General features: G+C 39.1%; 1 protein-coding gene across 2 annotated transcripts in view; it reads right to left on the bottom strand.

The window, feature by feature from the left end:
* fam184aa (family with sequence similarity 184 member Aa) overlaps positions 1-18,031 on the bottom strand; it is a 37,425-nt gene extending 19,394 nt beyond the window's left edge. For both annotated transcript variants that reach the window (XM_026926044.3, XM_034307815.2), the window contains exons 1-9: positions 17,547-18,031; positions 15,381-16,214; positions 13,931-14,066; positions 12,767-12,948; positions 12,317-12,502; positions 11,212-11,334; positions 8,530-8,691; positions 7,191-7,312; positions 5,911-6,061 (exon numbers count right to left, since the gene is read on the bottom strand). In XM_026926044.3, the coding sequence (XP_026781845.3) occupies positions 5,911-6,061; positions 7,191-7,312; positions 8,530-8,691; positions 11,212-11,334; positions 12,317-12,502; positions 12,767-12,948; positions 13,931-14,066; positions 15,381-16,214; positions 17,547-17,777 (2,127 nt within the window). In that variant the 5' untranslated portion in view covers positions 17,778-18,031. The remainder of the gene's footprint in view (positions 1-5,910; positions 6,062-7,190; positions 7,313-8,529; positions 8,692-11,211; positions 11,335-12,316; positions 12,503-12,766; positions 12,949-13,930; positions 14,067-15,380; positions 16,215-17,546) is intronic.
* Between the last annotated feature and the right edge of the window lie 17 nt (positions 18,032-18,048).

Consider the following 18,048-nt stretch of genomic DNA (forward strand, 5'->3'; position numbering starts at 1 on the left):
TAGGTAATAGGATTTTTTTTTTCATTAGAAGGCATTTACAGAGATGAAACTCCGAGTGGTTTACATAATGCAGTTTACAACATGACTCATAACGCCAGACATGACCAACGGATCACAGCATCATTTCTGTCCTTGTAGAAATCAATACATTATTTTACATGAACCCTTATGTAAGACGAAATTCAAAAGTAAAGACAGCAAGTGCACTGATCTTATAAAATATTCACTTCATTCTTTCTAAAACACCAAGATGCACTCAGATGCCTTAAAATAGCTGTAGGCATTTATGTAATATCTGCAGGGCCACCTGAAAAACCAGAGATCCTCAGAGATAAAAACGGGATTACGGCCTGCGACTACATCTTGTTAATAACACAGTACTAAATTACATCCTGCAAGAACCAAGATGCAATATCCGGATCCATGGGAAGGCCAACAAAAATCAGATTTCTTTGCAGCTTCATCTTCTGTAGATCAGTTTCAGGAAATCACATCATGCCTGTGGAGCCAGCAAATCATCATCTAAATGTGGATTTAAATAATTTAATCTTGGCACTGCTAGCTCAGTGATTATGTTGTGACTAAAGCAACTAAAAATTTTACATCCCAGACCCACCAGAGAGCCGGTGTTGAGAAGGGTGCAGACTTTTTTACAATGGTGTGGCCAGGTTAGATCCAATGGTTTTACTGGGGTGGCAATCTAGGGTGGGGCAAAAAATGGCATAATGTGGTTACCCAAATCTGTGTATGGCTTGAGAAGGATCTCTATTGGACATAAAAGGCACACACCAAGCAATATTTGTTTGTCATCTAGAAACCTATGAAAAAAAACCATAGCTAAATATGTTAGAAAATACAGATGCATAGCTACAGGACAGTTGCTTGGGGCCCGGGGTAATGAACAGCTCTACACCAGGAACCCCATTTAAAAGTAATCTCATCTCGCTAGCATGTGGGACTTGCGCAAGTTTATTTTGAATTGCTGCCCATTTCAAAATGAAGATGGCTTACCTATCTTGAAGCCAGAAAAGAATGATAAAACAAGAAGAAGAGGAAAAGACGAACAAGAACTGTGGTAAGTCATGGAGATGATCTAATAACAAAAATAATGAAGGTTCTACAGCTTTAGGCTAAGACATGAAGTTATGTAATGCTAGCCTAACATCATTTTAGCAGATAAGCAGCTATTTAAGAGTTGGCACTTTGTCTGGAGCATGTATTTTTAATTATTTAGCAACTTTCTTGGTAGAATTCGTATTCGTAAAGTTTATAGAGAATATAAAAGCCAACATTTTACCAAAGGTGTTTTGTCGTAGTGATGTAATGATGGTTTATCTAATTGGGAATCTTGATCTAGAACTGCATGCTGAATATAACACTATATAAGGCTAACATTTTCATCAGTCAGTTCTTTTCATTTCGACAGTCATCCTATAGTTGACACATCTAGGTACATAATGGCAATAAAGAGGAAAAAAGTGCCAACTATAGAATCACCTCTGTCTGTAAGGAGACATTTATTTAACATTAATGTAAGGAGTCTCCAGTATCAGCACTGTATAGTAGTCTCTACACTTCTTGACAAGGGATAGAGGAATTTGAGTACTCCATTTATTTTGTCTTATTGACTTAAACTTCAAGAGAGAAAAGAAAAAGGAGCTGGTGAGGAAATGACTGTTTGTATCTGCTATAACGTAAGAGATAACAGAAACTTGTTTCACCGACAAGCCAGTAACGATAAACGGATAAAAAGTACACCACTCCTTTGTTGATTATTTCTGTCATGTATTATTCCTTACTTAACTGGCTTTCAAAAATACTTTTTGTATTCTATCTTGTCACGCACTAATAATTGTGTTGTCAATCGACAATGTTTTGCACTATAGACTACTGAAAAAAAAATTTTTAAATTTTTTTTTATTAAAGTTTGAGAATTTGAGAATGTAAAAAGTTTAAGAATGTAATTAGTAGTAGACCATTAAGGACTGAGCAGGAAAAAAAATTGGATTTTTTTTATTATTTGAAAAAGAAAAAAAAAACACATCAAAGAATTGTACTTCTAGTGTAATAAAGAAAAATACCCCAAAAAACTGAATGCAATCTCAAAGACGACAGCAGAGCTATCGACAGATATTTGAGCCAGCAGCTTTTTTCTTCTCCTAAATGACAGACCGAGATAGTGCAGTGGACAAGCTGTCATATTCCCTCATGTTACTTTGTGAGATGAACGCACCGGGAATGGAAAACATACACCGCTGACTGCTTTGAGATTTGTGCCACCCAATGAAATATTTGGCTTAAATTATATTTATTTTACCCCACACTCGTTCATTGGGTTGTTGGCGTATCCTGACAAAATACCAGCTAATCCCTGACAACATCTGAGCTCCAAATAGAACTTCATTTAGGATTAATGTCTAAGTGAGGGCTGAATTACAGCATGTTGTCTGCCAGCAGGCACTTAATACAGGCGTCTGCTTGAAATGTGGGACGGAGAAATTACAGAGGACAAAACACACACTGCAGACTGTTTCACACACATAACATCACGTATGTCATACACCAAATTTTACACATTTGTTTCTTTTGAAAACAGCACAAACTTGTGCTATTCATGTGTGTGTGTGTGTGTGCAGATTGTCCTATAGCTAAGTAGCTCAAATAATTGTTACTTAGCTTGCTAATTGTCAAGTTAATTTTCATGCTAACTCAGAACAACAGCAGCTCGTAAATTTACACACACGAGATATGCACTGAGAATGCATTAGCTGTTCATCTTGTTGGTTTAGTCACTATAGTGTAGCTGGTTAAGTGTATTAAATAAGTAATAGAAATAGAAAAAACACCTGATACAGTCGAACACCATTTTACCTTATGTAAACTGCAGCATGGTAATCTCAGTATATACTCAACAGGTGTCTTAAAAATATCGACGAATCTCGTTTATGCTCTCAGGAAATCTTTCCTCTTTTTTAAAAAAAAATAATTGTTACAATTTTTACTCCCACTTGTATTTTTACTCTGATTGGATATCGGACCATCAGCCGATACCATGTGACACTATGTGACGTAAGCCTAGTGTAAGTTGTTTAGCTAACAACAACAGACGATGTGACACCTGGACACAATTTCCGATTAACGCAATGCAGACAGCAATTTGTAGCTCTGAGAGAACATCTAGGAGCGATCACAGCACCTTACTACAAAACAAGCAACACTGATTTAAATCTATTTAATTTGTCTTTAATAGAAAGTGTGAAAGAATGTACAAGAGAGCAGTTCTGTTGTGCGAGCACTGAGCACTGAGCGCTGAAACACGCACACTCTACACTTTGCTCATGAGTCGAGCTGCAAATAGAAAACTGAAAGAAGGTGAAAGAAGTTTCCATGAGAAGAGACTCACCTGGAACAAGTCAGTATAGGAGAGGAAAGATTATGTTGTATTAAGAGACATTATAAGGCTTTTCTATTATGCAAAATACTAAAATGTACTGACATTACAATGAATATCACAAGGTAGAGGTGTTCATTAAGACTCAATAAAAAAAGTTTTTTTTCATGCAAATGGGAGTGGCCAGACAGATATCAAGCTCGTGAGGCCACGCTGATTAACGTGGGAGCATATTAGACGTGTTTACCACACTCATTGACTTGGATCTGGTTTAAATGACTTATATTTTGGCAAATTTGGTTTATTAGAAAATATTTTCGGCATGTACAGTACTGTGCAAAAGCCTTAGGCACCCTATAGGCACCCTAGTTTTTAGTACAAACCTTCTTATAGGTTTTTATTTTATGACTTCTACATTATTGAGTCACTACAAAAACATTTTAGATTCCAAACATTAGTTTTCCAGCACAAAACTAAATATTACAGAAAAATGTTTGTATGTCAGTAAAGAAAGCAGCAGATTACATAAGAGACACTTTTCAGATAAAAACATAATGAAGGCTGCTGGGTTTTGCTGCAAAAATAAGAAGCGAGTCGACAGTCAAAGTCTCCAGAAGAACTGTGGCTGCTTCTGCAAGATGCTCAGTAACACTTACAGCTCATTTCCTTATAAAACTGCAATTAAAAAGCAAATGGTCATCACACCAAATACTGACTTGGTTTCATTGATTACTGTTTACTGCTCTTTAGAGAATTTTTTAAATGTAGAAACATTTAACTTCATTATTTTTGAAGGCAGCTTTGCTCTACGGCATTTCTTTGCATGTGCCTAAGACTTTTGCACATTACTGCATAAACAAACGCCACTGCAAGAGTGGGTGGGATTGATCAGAATTTCTTCGAGACTCGGATTAAAAATTAGAGTGGACTATTTTTGGAGACGTCAGAGGATAGTCTATAAAAGAATTGAGCTGGTGCTGGGTCCAGAGCAAGGCTCTTATCCTTCTGATCAGCTCTATATTCCGGAAAAAAGCATGTGATAAAAATGAATAAAATTTGCTCATCCGTATTATAGGACAGTTACCAAACTGTGAGGGTGAAGGCTGACATATGCTTGCTCAGAGAGACATGAAGCCAACCAAATGCAAACTCTTCCACCTTTCCAACTCTTCCGCCTACATGAGCTCACAGATGTGAGTCTCTAAGTTCTTCTGTGATTCACAGATGAGAGAGAGAGAGAGAGAGAGAGAGAGAGAGAGAGTAATGCCATCCCTCCGAGCCAGAGAGCACAGCCAATTTTGCTTCCTTGGCTCCCGGCCACAGAAAGCTGTAGAGCAGGGGTCTTCAATCTTATCAGTAAAGGGCCAGTGTAGCTGCAGGCTTTCATTCCAACCAAATACGAAGCACACTTAATAGTTGATTGGAGACCAAATGAATTAATTAAACTGTTGGAATCAGGTATGACTCCTGTTTGGTTGGGAAGAAAGCCTGCAGCCACGTTCGTCCAGGTTTTGTGGATAAGATTGAAGAGCCCTGCTGTAGAGCAGCTTTCGAGATACTAAACAATATTATAACCACACTGTATAACAATATTGTTTAAAAAATTAACTGACCTTATTGCTTCATTGCTTTTATTGCTATTGCTTTTTCAATTAATTTGGCATAATACCACATTAGACTTAGATAGGAATATTTAAAAACAATAACCCTTCTATGAACAAGTCTAATGAAATAAATGCTAGAACACTAGCCAGGTTTCCAGTAGCGAGAGAAATCATTGTAAAATACAAGAAATAAAGTGTTCATTAATAATTCAAATTGTAATCATTGGCAAATTGCTGTGGTATAAGGGGAATAAAAGACTTCAGGTGGTGCTGTTATAGGAACTATAACTAATTATAACTTACTAATTGTGGTTTACAGTATACCATTGCCATAAAAATATTCATACTAATTTCTAACTGGATGGTAGTCTGTTTTAAAATATATTGGGACATATCAACTTAATTATTGCCCCAAAATTAAAAAGAAAAGGAAAGGAAAGAGTTGGCTTTACAGAGAAAGGATTGATTTATGTGTTGCAGTGCATGAAAATGTAATTAATTAAAAAATGATTAGAACATGGTGAGATAATGCCGTCCGGGATGTCAGTAAGTACTCTGATATGAGACAATAACAGTCCCTGGTTTGTGTTTTTCTTCATTATTTTCTGATAACACTTTCTCTGGCGTTATCACTTACATTCTCTGTAACTGCCTACTGAACGTGACTATTTGTCGCCGTGTACAGAAATTGTCATATACGTCATGGTGATTGGGTTATACACAGATATATAACGGCTGCTTCGCAATATTAATCTCACTTATTTATAGCAAGCAGTGCCTCATCACCGCAGATGCGTTTTAATGCTGCTCTTTCACATAGATGTCAAACCACATAGTGACAAAGTGACGCAAATTGAGACAAATTAAGACAAATGACAAACATTTCTCAAGGTGAGAACTGTGAGAGGGCGCTACCTGCTCCAGGAGATCCTCCACCCTCCTCTGCCAGCTCTCTCTGGCTGCCATGATCTCCACATCTCTCTGCTGAGATAGCTGGCTGAGTGCCGCCTGTTTATCAGCCTCATATTCATCTGTCACCTCCTCTCTTAGCGTCTTCAGCTCAGCTCTGCACACACACACACACACACACACACAAACACACACAATCTTGTCACCACACATTACTATCTTTGTGGGGTTCTTCTGTAGATAAATAACTCAAACGCTAACCATAACCTTAACCTTAACATCAGTGTCCAACAGAAATTCTTTTACCTTTTCTTTATAGTGATCAACAAAGCGTTAGCGTGTAAGTGTTAGAGGGACCAGTCAGCAAAAAAATAATTACTTCCGATTAATTTTGGCTTGTATCTTTCTTGGCTTGTAAGAAATGATCCAGGTCAGAGTCATGCTAGATTCAGAGCCTATCTAAGCAATTTAGCATAGCCAGTCAACCTACAGGCATGTTTTTGGGAGGTGAGAGGAAACCAGAGAACCCAGAGGAAACCCACACTGGGAAAACAGAAAACTCCACAGAGACAGTAATTCGAGATCAGGATTGAACCAGGGGCCCTGATGCTGTAAGGTCACAACGGAGTAAAAGCAAACTTCAGAAAAGACATTGTGAATTTTTCATTTTTGGAGCCTCAAATCAACCTATGCTGTCTTGTACACTAAAAAACTAACTGGTCTAACTGAAACCAGAGCAATTTATGTATGAATGTAAGAAGAACATGATGGAGATTGAAAATCAGCAATCAATATATAGGCAACAATATGCAGCCAAGGTTTTGTGGACACCTAACCTGACTCTTCTGGGAAGGCTTTCCACTAGATTTTGGAACATGGCTGTGGGAATTTGCCCATTCAGCCACAAGAACATTAGTCCTCAGGCACTGATGTGAGACGAGGAGGCCTGGATTGTAGTCGGTGTTCCAGTACATCTCAAAGGTGTTCAATGGGGTTGAGGTCAGGGCTCTGTGCAGGATATTCGAGTTCTTCCACTCCAACCTTGGTAAGCCATGTCTTTCATGGAGCTCGCTTTGTGCACAGGGACATCGTCATGCTGGAACAGGTTTGGATCCCTTAGGAAACTATAATGCTACAGCATTCAAAGACATTCTACACAATTGTGTGCTTCCAACTTTGTGCCAAAAGTTTGTTGGTATGGGCGTGATGGTCAGGTGTCCACAAACCTTTGGCCATATAGTGTATTATCTTCGACATTTCTGCAATGTGGATCCTGGTTACACTACCTCAGAGCGTCTGTCCACTTCTGATCGAGCTCCTTGGTAATTTTATCCATTTTCTGCTTCTCCTCAGCTTTGATGGCGATGATCCTGGCCTCATGCTGCTGCTTCTGGCTTTCGATCTCTTCCTGTGAAAAGCAACAGCCGTGTGTGTGTGTGTGTGTGTGTGTATAATGGATCATTATTGCTAAAGACAGAGTGATTACAGTTGATTGCACACAGGAATCATTAGAAACCTTTGTTTTCTGCATGCTAAGCCTAGGCATATTGAAGGAAATTAGCATCATGGGCTACACTCACAACTGAATAGGGCTTAATATTGCTTTTTAAACACAGCAATTCACCTCACAATGGTGTGATGCCCAGCTGTGCTGTGAAGTTATTATGCATACATATTGCCTCACTTGTGACATCATTTTTTTCCACAAATGAAGCACTATGTATTCATATCATGTTTTTCATCATGAAACACCAAATTATTTATAGTTTGACTGACTGCTGTGTGATTAATGTATGCAGCACTTCTGAGTGATATATTCTATTTTTTGAAATATGTATCATACTCTTGTTCTGTCTGGAAACGTATTCGTGTAGCAACTGCATCAGTCAGCTTCTTTAACGGCTCTCTTAGACTGAATAAAGCTCAGATGTTGATCAATATTGGATGTTATTTTGGATAAAAGCGTTTAATAAATGTAAATGCCAATTCATAAATGTCCATGCGTAGGGTCTTCTCTGAACATGTAGTGTGCAGTTGAAGGATAGAGGTGACACAAGTGCATACTCAACATGCATTTATTAGAGAGAATCTGTGAATTATGAGAATTCTAATCAACATTCATAGCAGGGGTTGATGAAGATGAGCAGATGGTGTGGCTGCAGGCAGATCTATTAACAATATCCAGGGACAGGCTGGTAGGTCAAAGCCAAAAACAAGTATTCTACTAGGAACTAGAGTAAGAAAATTGAACGAACTAGAACTAGTCACTGTTGTATGATGTGCCCTTGGAATGTGTGTTTACATACACACTGTCATCATACTGAAGTGAACTGTAACTGGCTTTTATGCAAAGGTTAGTTCTACCAACCTTTGGCTGCAATTATCGCTCTACTGGCAGATGTCTCTATCAGCTTTGCACATCTGGATCCTGATAATTTTGCCCATTATTCTTGACAGTTTGCTCAAGTTCTGTTTATTTTGTGGAGACCATTAGTAGCAGACATAGCACTATTTGAAACACCGGACTACCACCGGACTATATCGTGATATATCAAAATTCGGCATATCACTTCATGCCAAAGATGAGCGAATAGGTTTTATTTTTTTCTGGATTATAAAACCTACCTGTAGATCAGTGAGAACGTGACTGGTCTCTCGCACTCTGGCTCTGGCAGCATCCAGCTCGACGAGCAGCTTCTCCTGGTTCTCTTTTAGACGAGAGATATGATTCTCAGCTGAATCCAGGTTTGCCTTACCCTCCCTCACCAGCTCCTTCAGATGAGACACCTAAAAAGAGGGCAAGCAAAATCACTTAATCATCACAGAAACAAAACTTGCCTAGATATATTTTTTCTTTTTTTCATAACATCTTTATTTATTTCAGAACAATATACACTCCTTTCTCTGCTTATTTCTCCACCACCTCCCCTAACCCCTGAAATTCCCAGGACCTTATGAAGATTGACATTTGTTGATTGGCTGATATATATGGTGCCCCTATGGGTGAGCCCCCATTCTACATTGGTGAGTGTATCCTCACTTCTGATATTAAAAGCATCATTTTAAAGTGTTGTTGAGCACTGTAGCACTGATAGCCCTGAGTTGTTTGTTATCCCTCGTGTGCTCTGTTGCTTGACCTTGCCTGGTCTGTGTCTCAAGAAAAGTAGAAAGGTAGAGAAGTGGAGCACACACTTCTAAACAGGGTACTATTCTGATTAAATAATCAACACATTTTCTTGTTTCAAATAAGCATAGCAGGTATTCATCCAGGTTTCGTTAAATTTGGAAGGATTGAACTGTTTCCTGAAGGTCCTCTCATTTCATATGCTAAGAGCCACAGGACTGGGTCACATCCATGGACCTATGTGATTCTTATTTTTATGTCTCCATTACCAAAGCAGATTCCATTATTCCTCAGCATGAAGCAGGACATCACTAAGAATGCTCCACCCCATTGTGGCAGATATTATCATGCTTGCCAATGAGGTTTAGCCGGGGCCCAGCCTGTGGTATAGGCTTTTGTAGAGAATGCTTGGATTGATGACAGCATCTGCACTGTAATTCCCAAAGGATTGACAGAACTTTCTGGGATGGAAGGGCATTCCTGGGATGGATCATTGGCCTGCAACTGGACCCCAATCATCATGGACTTAAATGTTCCTGTCTTAGTAGAGGAAGCCCAATTATTGGCCAGCTGGCAGTGCAGGGCAGAATGAGTGCGGTTGTCGGCTGTTCCCTGCCGGAGAGAGATAATCACCACAAATGCTTCCCTCACAAGCTGGGGGAATATCTGGTGTTACAGGGATACTGAGGACTAGTGGCCCTACAGTGTAATATCTATCAACCAGCAGGAGTTGAGAGGCGGTCCACCTGGGCTTAAGTCTTTCTTGACAGTTCTCAGATATTGCTGTGTTCTGGTCTGTTCAACCATTGTTGACGGTCAGTTATGTATGCACAAAGGGTGAGCTGTTTTTTGCCATGCATGATTTTCCCTCAGGTGGGCCTTACTACAACCTTCTAACTGACAGCATTTCATTTGGTGGTGTAATGGTTGGCAGACCCACTGTCAAAACTGGGCATACATCCAGGGCAGTAGTGCCAGCACATTGATAGCTCAGATCTGGGAGGTTTGGCCAGGCACAAGATTCTCTATTTAGTAGTAGAAGTTATGTCTTTACCTATTATCTTCGCTATACAAGTGCACCACTAAGGCAAGGAAATGGTTTCTCTGTAATGATAGAGACATTTGGCATTCACCCAAAGGCAGACAGCTTCCCAGGCAACTTTATTATGATGACTATTGATCAAAGCCAGTTTAAGACACGAGTCTGTTGTTATGTATAAATGTATAAATATATGTTGTATAAAATAATTTTTAGATATTTACACCAAATCAAATGTATTATTGTTTAAAAAAGTCAGACCCACAAGGTTAACACCGAAATGGGGGTCGTACCCTTACACTTTCAAGTTTCCTGAAAGAAAATGGGCTATTGTTGTTTATTGTATTAACCCCGCCTTATACAGAATATTGTACTGTCAGACTCAGTATCTTGGCTTATAATTTGAGCCAACTTGTTGTTAAATTCAAGATCATATCACCTAACTCCAAGCCTTGAATATCACATTTAGTAAACCTGAGATATAGCTAGTTAAAATATGCTACAGGTCAACCATTATTTTACCACAATGTAAAATAAAATGAGTAAAATACCACTAATTTTACTCATTTTAACTGCTTCAATGTCTACAAGGCACAGCATCCAGATCCTGATTCTGTCTGTGCTGACCCACATATTCCACATTCGCTCTAGTTTGGTTCCACTTTCCTTGTATGGTCATAGTTTCCTGTTCTTGCAGTTAGAATTAGTCTCAACTGTTGCCTCATTACTCTGTGTATGTACTCCATCTTAGTTTCATTGTATGTTCATGAAGTATTGTATGTGTAAAAGGTGTGTTTCTAAGTCTGGCCTTGTCCTATAGCTCCTTCTATTTTCCTAGTTTCTTGTTTTTATTATGGTCATGCTCTTGATAACTTTTTATTTTGACCCCATCAGTGGATTACAATTACTGTAAAACCACTAATACCCACACTTTGAGTGCACACCTACATCATGTTACAATATCATGACTGGTATTATGGTAATAGTATATTATGATAGTTATGATAGGTCAGTCGAGAATCTGTGCTCTGACTTGATTTAGTCTGTGCGAGTTGTTATGACTGTACAAATTGTTTGATTCATTATCTTCTTCAAATTATTGTTAAGCACCATGCTTGCTGTAGAGTAGTGTGTGTTTTCGTACCTCTTGGTTGGCAATGTTGAGTTTGGCAGTGAGCTCCTCGCGGAAAGTGTCCAGCTGCTGCTGCATGCGGCTCTTCTGTTCCTCCAGCGAGAGCCGCCGAATCTCATACTGCTGTTTCATTTCCTGAAACCAAAGAAAAGTGTAAACATGATGACTGCATAAAAAATAGCAAGAGCGAAACACACAGGATTGGTATGTGTTGATGACTGAACAGGTTTAAGACCCTAATGAATTGTCGAAGGAAGGAATTTCCTGCAATTTGCTTTGAGAGAAACCGGTTTATTTTCTCCTAAATGTGACAGACATTTTCAGACCTTTGTGAACATAAAAATCTTTTCAAATCAGACTTGAACCACTTTGTGGTCACTGATCGGATACATGGGTACCTAATGAGAATGGTCAGATTAGAAGTCATGTGTTTTCTTTTCTTTTTTTTTTTTTTTTTAAACATGATACTGATATTACTGTCTTGGCACACACACGGCATTAATTACTGCAAAAACATCCTTCTTTAGTTTACAAGTTACAGCTTTACCTCTGACTGTTACAAAGCGATCACACTGGAGACTCCTGTCATAAATCCTAAATAAACATCTCCACACAGAAAACTTCACCATATCAAAGATTACAAGCATTTTTCAAATCCGTTTATGTAAAGCATCCGCCATGCACTAGGTAACAATAACGTTTCAGAACGAGAGCATTAATATTAAACTGTGCAGCTGGCACTTTTGTCAGAGCTGCTTTTCTAAAAAATGAATCGACACACTGACTAGATAAACAAGAACATTTTAAACTGCAATGCAGTATCATTTAGCACTGCTGAAGTCAAGATAAAGTGTAAACGAGGCTAATGCGTCACACGCAGCATCTTTGCTCCAGCTGATAAAATAAATGCACTCAGGCATTAGGACCAAACTTATTCTGATAGCAAATTTTAAAAATCAATACATGGATAACAGCATCCAGCCGAGCCATCCTGAGCAGCCATATATCTTATCTTCTCATCTTCTTGTAATTAGCATACTATAAACCATCCACTATGCCTTCAGTCTTTTCTCTATGATCATCAAAACATTTGCTTCCTAATAATATGAGCACCTACGTTAATGAGCTGGTTTTTCTCTCTCTCTGCTGCGCTGTATGCGCTCTCTAGCTGCAGTCTGTGCTTCTCCATGACCTCCTCAAGAGCCTTGGCTTCATTTTCTTTCACATGAGTGGCCTCCTCTTCGTATTTAGCCCGAGCCTCAGCCAAATCCAGCTCGTATGTTTGCTTCTGCTCACACAGGGACTGTGAACGAAGCACAGACGGGCTTTAATGCACCAGGAAAGTGGCCACAATCACAGAGAAGTGATGATTTCATAACTTCCGCTAAGCGTTGTTATCTGTAATTATTTATAATAATATGCAATCTGTAATTATGCAGTACTTCCTATTATTATTATTACCGGTATATCTAAGGTTAAAGCTGAGGATAGACTAGTGGTTCAGTAGTAATAGATCCAATGATATCTATAAAAAGAGCTAGGACAGGAGAAGAACAAAATGACCCACTTTTTCCAGGTTGAGGATCTGCAGGCGCTGCTGTTCGTCTAAAGCCTGGCTCTGACTCTGCAGTCTGTCCTTCTCTTCCTCCAGCTGGACGATCTTCTCTCTCAGACGACCCTGCTCCTGCTGCAGGTCCTTAATCGTGGCCTCGTGACTCATCTGAGTGGCCTGCAGAGTGCCGATCTGACCTGAGACAGAAAACAAAGACACGCTGTCAGATACACATAAGAAAGTGAGAAGAATAATTGGCTTAAATAAACATTCACTGAAAAGCAGAAATGAATAAAGAAAAAATATTCTCATATAATCTACTATAAGAGACAGACAGATATACAGATAGATAGATAGATAGATAGATAGATAGATGACTAAGAGAGACAGACAGACAGACAGACAGACAGATGACTCAAACAGGCAGACAGATGACTCAGATAAACAGACAGAAAGACAGACAGATAGATAGATAGATAGATAGATAGATAGATAGATAGATAGATAGATAGATAGATAGATGACTAAGAGAGACAGACAGACAGACAGACAGACAGATGACTCAAACAGGCAGACAGATGACTCAGATAGACAGACAGACAGACAGACAGACAGATAGATAGATAGATAGATAGATAGATAGATAGATAGATAGACAGATAGATAGATAGATGACTAAGAGAGACAGACAGACAGACAGACAGACAGACAGACAGACAGATGACTCAAACAGGCAGACAGATGACTCAGATAGACAGACAGACAGACAGACAGATAGATAGATAGATAGATAGATAGATAGATAGATAGATAGACACAAGCCAGAAAATAAACACAATGTAAAAATGTAAATGTAATTGTAAATTAATTTTAAAGTGATGTAAACATAATTGAAATGTAAATGTAATTGTAATGTAAATGTAAATGTAAATGTAATGTAAATGTAATTGTAATATAAATGTAATGAAGTGACTCCACTGAAATCTCTGAAGTTAAAATCCCTGAATTCTTAATCAGGCATAACAGTGAGATAACCAAACAGCAATTAATAAGCAGAACGAGGTGAGAGGATTCTGTGCCATCCATCTTGTCTCTGTGAGACTGAGTGTGTGAGTGTGTGTGTGTGTGTGTGTGTGTTTGTGGGGGACTGTAATTGCGTCCCAGAGGCAATTCATTTACTGGCTTTGTGGAGGATTTCCGTGGCCTGCTGCTGCACTCGATCTCTGCTACCCTCTAACTCGTACTCTGTATCCTTCAGCTGCATCACCCAAATCTCTCCGTCCTGTATGGCCTCCTCCAGCTGCTTATGTAACTCCTGTTCAGAGAAAAAAAACACTATTTTAATATCATGCCTTTAATTCAGCACCAATTTGTTTTTTAATTTCTTTTAAATATTTCTTTATTCTTTAAATTTCTTTTAATATGTTTACTGAAATTTAAAGTTAAATATGTCTCATACTTTCAGAAAACATTTTTCATAATTTTTTTTTTTTACTAAGGGTGCCAATAATTCTGGAACTGCTTACTCTTCTCTTCTGTCTCTTTGGCCCAAGCCTTCTCTTTAGATATTATAACAATATTTCACATTGCTACTTTCAGCTCCAAACATAAATCTTTTTTTTTTTTACAATATAATATAATGATTACTATAATATAAATCTAATGTACTTATTTTCATTTCAATTATATTTAGATATTAGATATTAGATTATTTTATCATTGATTTTACTGGCACATTACTTTTCATATCATTATTGTAATATTAATGTTAAATGTTATACTTTTAAGGAAAATGTAAAACAGGAGGTTTAATATTTAATTATTCTATTAATATTTTTTCCCTTCTGTTTTACACCACCAGCAGGGTTTTATGTTTAAGATTTAAAAAAAAAAATACTGCAATGAAAGGTGCAAATTGAAAAAGTGAGCATTAGTGCATCAGAAAATATAACAGCCAATCATGATTCAGTATGTAAATACAAACCATGTGACACCTGTTTACCATGAGCAGTGGGCGGAGCATTTTTCAATCTGCATATTTACACAATTTGAATTTTTTGTGTTGTGAAGGAACACATTAGTGTATAATAATTTTATTTTAGGAAACACCATTAAAAAAATTAATTTAATGACTATAATTTTAACTTTAAGTCTGTGAAAGTTTTTTAGTCATGTCATGTATTATAGTAGGCCTAGTGTATGAAGATGAATAGACTTCTGCTGAAATCTTGAACACTTATTTATTATTTAAGACAGTGGTTCTTAAAGAGAAGGTCCATGGAGATGCCCGGGGGTCCATGAAGCAAAGCCAGGAGGTTCTTATAGTTAATAAATTATTTTACTAGTCATTTTAATTGATCATTTGCATATGGGTTAAACGCTTGCTTCAGGAATAAAAAGCTCTTTCTTTGACTCCGATAAATAGCCAGAATATTATTGCACTTATTTCAACAAGGAGTTGAATATTTGAAAGATTTCTATTATGTTCTATTAAGATTTCTCACTTTAATCAGCAGAGCGTCATGAAGATGATACTCGAATTCTAGTTGCCTTGATTTACCACTCTTATAAAATCCTAATCCATTAGATCTGACTGTATTATATTTACTAGCTGAATATGGATCATGACCTGAATGGTGACCTCGGCGTTATTGAGAGACGCCTGGAGCCTGTTGGTCTTGTCCCGGCTCTCGCGCGCCTCCTCCTGTGCACGGTGCAGGTCAGAGCGGAGTTTACACAGCGTCCTTTGCAGCGCGGCCTCCTGCAACTGAAAATCCTTCCTGAGCTCCACTTCACTCCTCTTCCAGGCTAACAGGTTCTCGGTTGTGAGTTGCTGCGTGCGCCTCATAGCCTCAAGCTCGCGCTCGTAGAATGCACGCAAATCGTCCAGCTTTGCCTCATACTCCTCCTCCAGGTTCTCCTTTTCCTGCTTCAGCTCCTCTATAAGCTCCTCTAGCTCGATCAGCTCCTCCTGATCTACGCACGTCGAGGCGCTCTGGCTCTGCTGATGGTTCTCCATCAGCTCCTGCAGCTCGTGATGATGGATGGATTTGAGCTCATCCATCGCTCGCTGCTTCTCCTGCTCGATTCGGGCTTCCAGCTGGCTGAAGGAGCGCAGCTTCTCCTCGAAGTCGCAGCGGAGCTCCTCGGCTTCATGCTGCATGGAAGTGACACGCTGTGAGTGCTGCTCCTCCGAGCTGAGGCGCATCTCCTCCACATGACGCCGGTACAGCTCGAACTCAGTGAGCGCCTCATGTTTCAGCTGCTCGTGCAGCTCCAGAGATTCCTCCAGAGCATGGAGTCGGCGCTTCAACTCGGCTTCGGCACCCATCCTGCTCCGGTACTGCAGGATCTTCTCACGCGTCTCGCTCAGGACATGCTCGAGCTCGTCGTCATGAGCATCCTTCAGGGATCGGATGGCCTCTTCGTGCTCATCGTTTTTGGTGTTGAGTGCATAAATGACCTGCGCAAGTTCAGCGAAAAAGAGAGCCGTTATCTAAAAAAACTCATTTTCAAGAAATATAATTTGACAAAACTTTATTGTTTTTTTATACTTGATATATTATAAAAACATACTGGATGCTAATACAGACTTGTGACTAAAACAACTGGAATTAAATAATTCTCAGTTCTGATTGGTCAAAAGGTGTGCATTCATTTTCTATTACAGCAGCTCTGACAGTCGTTCCAGCTGTATTTCAAATCACAGGTTTATATTAATGACCTCATTTAAATATGTTATAGTTTCTATAGTAACAACTTACACAGGGACGTGTATTGTAAACATTCCACAAATACAGATTAAAAAAAGATGTAATTGTTGATGTGGTGACATTTTCTGTGTATGTTTATTTTGCATTTTTGGAAGGAGTCTCTAGTTTCAGAGGTTTTCCACCATGGGAAGTCTTCAGGATAAAAGATTTGCACTTTGGCATTTCTTGGTAACATGACACGCTGATTGGTTTCGGTCTTATAACTTCAAGAGAAAGGAAAAAGAGAGTGAGGGAATGACTGTTTATAGCTGCTATAACATAAGTGATAACAGGAAGTAACTGTTTTGCAGACGTTCCACGACATTAAATGTAACTATAAACTGCTATGTTATAAGAGGAATTAAAACACTTGTAGGAAAACGGCACGTAGTTGTTTTATTGCTTACATTACGGTATATTTGGGAAAACTTTGCTTCATTTTTTTTCCCTCCAACTCAGTAACTGCTTGCTTCCTGCTGCTTCGGGGGTTTCTTACTGCGGTGAAGAATGATTCTCCTTTTCATCTTTAATTCATCCCACACTCTTTCTCATCCTGTCTAATTAGCATACTGTAAACTGTTCAATTCATTATGCCTTTTAATGTTGCCAGGCTATGAGCATCAAAACATCCGCTTTGAAAAAAAAACAAAAAAAAAACTTCTGGTGAATTTTTTTTAGTGTTGCCAATGAGCTCATTATCAGTTTGGGACTCTGAGTTGCACTACACAAGAAAACCATGCAGTGAGTTGTATATTCTAACATTATATAGATTGCTTTCCTGCCTTAAGGTCTCAGATACACAGAATATTCATATACACAGAATATTCATATATACACATAGGCAACATGTTAGAATGTTAAAATCTATACTATGATGCAATGCATGTATGCATGCAAAAAAAAAAAAAAAGTTCATTGATTGCAGTAAGCTAATGATGAGGTCATAGTGTGGCTTGACGTCGAAAATACACAGCATGCAAGCAATATGTGATGAGAATGTGAGCAGTGTGCAATGATCATCGTGCATAATCGAGAATTCAGACCTTGGTGAGCTGGGCTATCTTCTTGCTCATCTTCAGGTGCAGCTCGTGTGAGTACTCCATCGCGAGCCCTGATTCGTAAAGCAGCTTGCATGATGTTGAGGACGGACTGGTTCCTGATGCACAGGAGGCAGGAGCAGCAGGGTTTCCTGGAGGAGGTGGAGGAGGAGGAGGATGCTGCTGCTGATGCTGCTGCTGCTGATGCTGCTGCTGCCGTCCTGCTCCCGTCGCCATCTTCACGTCCCCGTTCACAGCATTATAGAAGCTCCTCTGCGAAGGATGCTGCACCCAAAGGCACACAAAGGCATCCTGACCCCCTCTAGTGCCAGCGCAGAGCGTGCATTAAGCCGCATCCAGAGGCGTCATGCGGTGGTCTGTGCGCGCGGCAGATGCGGGCTGAATGCGTGTGATGCGTGAAGCGCGCAGATCATCACCACCTCCTGCTCGTGCGAGGCGCAGCGTCTCTTTCTACTCGACCTCGCTCAGAAACTTGCTCTACAAAAAA

This window comes from Pangasianodon hypophthalmus, chromosome 10 (assembly GCF_027358585.1).
Source record: "Pangasianodon hypophthalmus isolate fPanHyp1 chromosome 10, fPanHyp1.pri, whole genome shotgun sequence".
NCBI classification, from domain to species: domain Eukaryota; kingdom Metazoa; phylum Chordata; class Actinopteri; order Siluriformes; family Pangasiidae; genus Pangasianodon; species Pangasianodon hypophthalmus.